The sequence below is a fragment of the Macrosteles quadrilineatus genome, unplaced genomic scaffold, assembly GCF_028750875.1.
Source record: "Macrosteles quadrilineatus isolate MER2022 unplaced genomic scaffold, UCM_ALF_1.0 Scaffold_5__1_contigs__length_97177068, whole genome shotgun sequence".
NCBI lineage: Eukaryota > Metazoa > Arthropoda > Insecta > Hemiptera > Cicadellidae > Macrosteles > Macrosteles quadrilineatus.
Genome location: NW_026542598.1, coordinates 79613294 through 79620757, shown reverse-complemented (window position 1 = coordinate 79620757; position 7464 = coordinate 79613294). Strand labels below are relative to the sequence as shown.

Here is a 7464-nt window from a genome sequence, read left to right as displayed (position 1 = left end):
AGATCGAGTCGAGGGGGGAGCATCAGCTGCATTGTTTTCTGGCATAACTTATAACTTATACTGTTTGTGTAATTTTTTGCTTTTAGCTTATTATAAAAATTTATTTTACTAGCCTAACTTCTTTTAACGCGCTCATTTATGCGTACCCCTTTAATGCTTATATATTTATACATATACATTTATGCATATACCCCTTGCAGCTCTCGATTGTTTTAAGTTCTCGACTTTGTCTCGAACTTTAAAAAATATCTCGAGCCGGCAACACCTCATTTTCGGCCCTAGGTACGAAATATACTATTAATTTAACGAATATATGGTTTACTTTCAGCAAAATATCACTGAAATGTTTACGCTTAAAGTTGTTTACAAAATGATGACCGTTATTTTATGACTAGGTGTACAATGGTACAATCACGACGCTTGCAATATTGAGCGGAGCTAGTATATTAATCCAATACTTCTTTAAAGTCAATGGTATTGATAAGTATTGATCTGTTCCTCGTGAATGAGATTAAATACTTGCAGTATCCTATGTCAATGGTATATTTGGTTCACGTAAATGGAATGACTATTTGCAATATTCAAAGTCAATTAATCCTGGTTCACATAAATGAATTGTCTACTTGCACCATTGGCTATACCATAACGGTTATGGTATATACTCAATCATATTAGGATATCTCGCCGCAGCCAGTGGCAACTGGCAACACTGTTCAGTTTGTCGTCTGTGTTGTGTTCGTGTTGTCGTTGTCAAATGTCAACTTGGCTGGCTGTGTTGAGGTTATTGGTTTAAAGTGTCAAACTTTGACACATATTTGACATATTCAATATGAAAGTATAAATTGTCCTTTTCTTTTAGTTAGACAAACTTTATAGCATTCAACCAAATACCTAAGACTTTATGACTGAGTGACTGTAGTTATGGCAGACCATACTCCTGAAAGTGATTTAGGGAGCATAGAATGTTTTCAAAACTACACTGCTCCCGAGGTATTCGTCCAAGGCCTTGCAGGAATTGTTGATCAGCAAGATGTTGAGGCCATGATTAGGGCTCAAAAACAAATGTAAGTACCGCTGTACTTTATTTGACCAGAAACTATGCAACAATTTGCTTGATCTAGGAAATAATATTTAGGCTGATAGGCTCCCTCTTAACTTATAGGTTAGGTCTAGATCCACGGATATTAGAACAGACACAAGTAGTATGGATCATGGTATGGTGTTCCGAAAGTAAACATATTTGTACTAATATTTAAGGCAGAGGACACTCGTCCGGTAACTGGACATGGATTAGACGTCCGGCAATTACTGTCATAACCTAACCAACCAAACTTGCTGATAGGGATAAAATCGAATGAAGGTTAAATTCAATCCATAAAAAAAAAATATAAATGCCAAAAATTCTAACAAAAGATGTATCTAGGCTACAATTATGAAGAAATGGTATTCAAAGCAAAATCTTTGACAAAAAGTTAAAGTCACCAATGGTTCTCGAACTCTGGACCTCTTGCATATCAGCCGAGCACCTTATCCACTACACCACGAACACCAATGGCTGTTCATCGTATTGTTGTGGTAATGGCGTTCCAGGCTCCCGCAACCCGGTGATGTCATTGCCGGACGCCTTATCCACGTCCGGTTACCGGTATCCTCTATGAATATTTAAATGGAAATGTCAATAAACACCCAAATTAGCTGTTAAGGTTATTAGAATATAATATCCGGATTGTTTATGTTTATGATCCATACCGTTTTTGTTTTAATATGCTGTGTCTGTATCCATTCCGCAGATAAACTTATGTGTAACATAATCTTAAACAATCCTACAGATGCCTGCACGCCAAGTTGGAAAGTGGTGGCTATAAAAAAACACAGGCAATTTATTAATTGAGCCTACATGCTTACATTGTTGAAACAAATGGCGAACTTTGATATCCAACTCTATTGTATAATATAAAAAATACAAGTAGGCCTACCTACTGACATAAATGATTCAACCCAAACTTCCCTATCGATTGTAACTATCGATGACTTCAATGCAGTCAGTTATAAGTATAGTTCTACCAAACAAACGAAGGGTGTGCCCATTCACAATCAACATATAAGACAAGTTGGCAGGTATGAAATTTGTATGACTGGATGTTCATTGGTGCGCCAAAAATGAATTAATTCACTTTAAAAGTCATCTCATGTTCGCCATGCTAAATTTTAAATTCTGTTTGACTCAGTAATGATTTTTGATCAGTATAAGTAGGGCTGGTAATTCAGGGCTGGGTTGGTTGTTTGCCTATTGAAGGGCTCCGAATTATCAACTAAAATCCACCAAGGGCTTTATTCACATAATTTTTGTTCAGCTTATTTACGCCATAGTCGTTTTTAAGTTTTCAAGAGAAACATTACCTTGTTTGGCATCATGAATTGCACTTAACCACTCGGCTGACTTCCTATTGAGATCCCAACTGTTAACTTAGCTTAGTTTTGGGACTAAATTGGTATCCCACACTCTGCTCTTCAAATTCTAAGTAGAGTGATTTAAGTTACTTTCACTTTTTTAAATAAAGCCTTGTGTTGCATCGTTTGGGTTCGAAGTTGCCTCTAAATTTCATCCAAAGTGTGTGCTGTACGTTGTACTGTGGACTACTTCCACACTTTTCTGCTAAATAGTTTATATGTTTCTTCCAGGCTTCAGAGATTTGAGAAAACAAATGAAATGCTCTCAAACTGCAACGCTTTGTCGATGAATCGCTTCAAGGTTGCAAGCACAGAGCTCAAAAAACACACTCAGTTGTTAGTCGAGATGAGGAAAGACTTGGATACTGTTTTTAAACACATTCGAATTATCAAGGGGAAACTAAGCTCCCAGTACCCACAAGCTTTCACTGGTAAGCATAGTTATTTTAATATTAATTATCAATTCAAAAAATCAAATTAAATCTTAAGCAATAAGAAATGATAGTTTATGTCTTATTATTTGTTCTGGGTAAACGGTTTAAAAACTGAACCAACTACCCTATAGTTTACACAATGGTAAATCATAAACCAATCCAACAAATCACATTTTCTTACCCCGAAAATTATTTTTTTAATAAAAAGGTTAAATACCTATGTAGTACTGTCAGTGATCCTGGAATTTAAGTGGCTGACCTAAATTCCAGGATCACTGACAGTACTACAGGTATTTAACCTTTTTATTAGTAAATTACGTGATCCAGAGGCTAAACATGTTAAAATTATTTGTTTATCTATGATAGTAGTTTGTGTACATTTCACCAGCATGAGTGGTATCTTGCGAGTTTCTTATACTCATTTTTTACATCACTGTGACTTATGACTATAATCTTGTGCTTTTTATAATTACGCTGAGTTGCCATGGTCGGGCCAAACACATGACTGCAGATACACTAGGCTATTACTACTAAATAGGTAGTGTTACAAATTAAAACCAAAGAGACATTTTATCTATGTACACCCACTCAATTGCAATTGGTTTTTTTGTTCATCACTTTAGCCCCCAAAAAAACCAATTCTGTAGATGACGAAGAAGATGCAGCCAACAAGTCAAACTCCAATAAGCCTAAAATATCTCGCTCCGCAGAAACAGTCGCTACAGTGCAGGAAAACTTTTCTGAGAAGAACGACAACACAGTTACTCCTGTGCAAGAATCTGCTAAATGTAAGTAGGCCTAGTCTGTAATGTCAAAGACCGAAAGACCTATAAGTAGATTGAACCAGAGGGAACCAGTGTAGAATCATAACCGATCAATCAACTCAATGTCGATATTGCATTGTATGTTAAAAGACAGTAAAAAGATTTTGATTTACACTGATGTGAAGTATAAATTGTAATGTAGTTATGTATAATTAAACGTAGTTTGCATACTTAAAATCGTCTACTGGCAAATAAGTAGATACAAAAAGCATAAATTGCATCTTATTGTAACCTTGCCGAAATCTAAATAAGGAAAATAATTAAACGATTAAACATGCTGCTGAAAAAGAAAAACCTAAAAAGTATTTCCTTGCTCAGCTGTGATTTAACTTAGTTGATATTTTAAGCATGCTTTGCAAGGAAAAATGGGGACACAGTTTGTTTATACATTTAGTTTACGGTTGTGTGCACTTGGTTTTTACTAGCATTTTCCTCTTCCAGGAACTGATGAGAACCTTTTCTGCGAAAGAGTGGGGGATTGTGGGAGAGCCTCTCACGTCGATTTAAGAAAATCTTTAAATTTATTTTGTAATTTTTTAGATATAAAATTAACTTTTTAATTATAACATTTATTTTTTTATTATAAAATTAAACTGTCATAACTTAACCGAACCAACCAAACTTGCTGATAATATAAAAAATATATAAGATAAAAGCGAATGAATGTTTACTAATTTAAAAAAATTGTTCTGTTCATAAATAAAATTATAAATGCATCAAATTCTAACAAAAGATGTATAGTTAAAGAAGTATTCACATTCTAAGCAAAATCTTGGACAAAAAGTTAGTGTGGCCGGCGGGATTCAAACTGGAGACCTCCAGATCACAAGTCCGATAAACTACGCCACGAACACCAATGGAACACTGATGGAATCATATCGTCTCTTTACAGTAATGGTCTTCCCTCAAGAGAAGAATGACGTCATGCCCCCACTGCTTACTAAAAGAGGTTCTCATTAGTTCCTGGGAGAGGAAAACGAGGCGCTATACTTTTGTTTTGCCAGTTGCATTTATATTACAACACCTGTTTTTACAAAAGGTAAACTTACTTTTTGACGCCATGTGTTCTCTATAAACCTGTGATAAGACTTGTAATTAGAATTTAATTATGATTTTTATCTAGTGGAAGAGGAGGAGGAAGAAGAACACACATCAGAAACTCGTCGTAAGACATTGAAGAGGTCTAACAGTTCATCAAGCGACAGCAATGACGGAAACAGTAACAATGATTCCTCTCCCTACACTTCAGATACTGGATAAATGATGAAACCCATTGAAATTGTATTTATTTTTATTGATTATAGGAGTAAAAAGTTTGAATTTAAAACAATTAACCAACACATTAGACTACACTGGCCTATTACCTAGAAGGATGAATCACTTGAATCACATGAATGTGATAACTTATCACCTATTACTTTAACGACAACAATATAATAAGTATCCGAGTTGGTTTATGAGTTTTAATACATCCAAACAATAAGCTGATTTAGCAGACTGATACTGTAATTATTTTAATACCCTACTTTGGATGTACTTTTTATTATACTGAGCAAACATTTGATTAATTCTCCAACACAATCTCTGAGGTAGAAAAAGTTAATCCAATTCATCTATTTACCTTATACTAAGATTCTGGAATTATATAGGCTACAAGATTCCAGTAGACATATTTTTAATGGATTGAATGGAAGAGTCGACATTTTTCTTAGAGCAATTTTGTTAAATTTAAAAGTATGTTACAGAGTGTACACTGAAGTCTACAAAAAGTCAAAAGGCCTAAGACTAATATTACAGAGTTATCTCAATTTAAAAAGTTAATATAATTATCAATTTGGAGAGTTATCGAGATCAATCTGATAGTTATGTGGTAATATTATCAATATGAGTTGTCTTTGATTGTTTAATTGTTTTCTTAGCAGCTTCTCAGAATCTCTCATTTAAAATAAAACTATCCCCTCAAATCGCTACTTATGTAATCCAGCGTTGTTTTTGTTATAATTTTATATTTTTAAGCTTGCATTTCTATATTATATTGTAACCATGATCTCAACGTGATTTTACTTGTATGTTTATGAATATTTATGTTACCTTTGTTAGTTGTTATGGATGGATATTTTGTAATTAATATTATAGTTTTAAATAGAGACATTATAACAATTTAAAATTAATATGTTGTGTTATTTATTTTTTTAGTTTCCCTGTGAATTATTGTATCCAACAGTATATTAAATATTGTTAAGGAGCTGGAGGTAGTAAGAATCTTTATTGAGATTGTGGAATGCTACTGCTACTACCACAAATTAGTTATTTTTCCACTTTTTATTCACCCATACAGTAAGGGGTTAATAAGTATGAGATTACATGCTATATATAAGTCTTACTTTGAATTTTCTAAATCCTTTATTGTTTTATTATAGCAATAGCATCAACCTTAACTTTGCACACCTTTTAAGCTAAACATCCTATTAAACCATGGACAGACAAAGTCTTTCAATGCTTACAAAATTATCTAAACGCGTAGGGGGGGAACAATAAATGTGCATTAGATAAATTCAAAAAAATTAATGATTCTCCTTTTCACCTAGCCGATATGAACTTAATGACTACCAGATTGGTAGTCAAATTGAATCTGCACATATAGCCAAGCTATACAGATTTTTTGATTCCCAAGTGATTGTTATGACATGGAAAATTCACTTTGTTACTCCTCAAGGAGTATGTTTTATAAACTAAAAATACATATTTTCAGTTTCAGGTTACATATCATTTATTTTTTATGAGACTATGCCAATAGTCTCATGGTAAGACCTGGACCCTGGGATGGGATCGATTTACTTTTTTGTTGATGTCTCCAGAGGTCAAAAACACCATCTGTTCTAATTCATATATATAATTTATTGTGTGTTTGTCTAATGTCTGTTAGCTTATTGAGCAAAAATCATCCCATTTTGATGAAATTTTGTACAAACTTGTGGACGTAATTTTCAAACGAGTTCCCGGACCTGCATGATTGTGCGTGGGTGGGGGGTTTAAGAGGTAAAACTTGGGTTTTCTAATTTTTTACTCTCAAAACATAAAATGTCCAAACTCTCTCTAAATAGTTTTTAAGAGCTTAATAGCAAATCATTTAGTATTTTTATGTGTTTTTGTATGGTAATTGGATACGGATAAAATTCAAAAAATTTTAAAGGCAATATAAAACTCTTATGTTATTTTTTATGGAGAATAAGTAAACTGTTATTTGTTTATGAATATATTTTGATCAAACTTAGAAACTTTAATTATTTTATACTAATGTATTAATATTTTACTTAAAAACACACACACACTTTTCTACCCTCCCTGTAGGAGTCACTGAGCTAAAATTATAACTGGAGGTAGCACTGCCATGGCAGAAGTCTGTCAATAGCGAGTCGCTGATTTTGTTAGGTTGGTATAGCAGTAAGTTTTCTTACCATAGCAATAACATGGCTTCTTATAACTAGGTTGGTATAGCAGTGAGTATTTTTGTCATACTTGAATACTTTTAATACTTTAATAATTTTCTTTGAAATGGCGACCATACAAAGTAGGTATTTTAAGCCAAGTATAATAATAGTTATAGCAATAATATGGCTTCTTATGACACCAGACTCACGCAAACATGGCGGCTGGCGACACGCATCTTTGACATTCAGTGCTACCTCCAGTTAGAATTATAGCTCAGTGGTAGGAGTAGTAGGAAAACTAGGTACTCGTTAAACTTAAACATA

The 7464-nt window shown here is 33.6% G+C and overlaps 1 protein-coding gene across 1 annotated transcript; it reads left to right on the top strand.

The window, feature by feature from the left end:
* Positions 1-752: 752 nt before the first annotated feature.
* Positions 753-5787, top strand: LOC128994664 (kxDL motif-containing protein CG10681). Its single transcript, XM_054419360.1, has 4 exons — positions 753-1064; positions 2683-2882; positions 3509-3673; positions 4833-5787. Exons 1-4 carry the CDS (start codon positions 922-924, stop codon positions 4967-4969), a joined length of 645 nt encoding a protein of 214 aa, XP_054275335.1. The 5' UTR covers positions 753-921; the 3' UTR covers positions 4970-5787.
* Positions 5788-7464: the final 1677 nt, after the last annotated feature.

What these genes read in the sequence shown, in the direction of transcription:
- LOC128994664 (XM_054419360.1), top strand. Translation starts at nt 922, where the DNA reads ATGGCAGACCATACTCCTGAAAGTGATTTAGGGAGCATAGAATGTTTT. An exon ending in ATTAGGGCTCAAAAACAAAT is followed by an intron (nt 1,065 to 2,682) that starts GTAAGTACCGCT and finishes TGTTTCTTCCAG; the next exon opens with GCTTCAGAGATTTGAGAAAA. An exon ending in GTACCCACAAGCTTTCACTG is followed by an intron (nt 2,883 to 3,508) that starts GTAAGCATAGTT and finishes TCATCACTTTAG; the next exon opens with CCCCCAAAAAAACCAATTCT.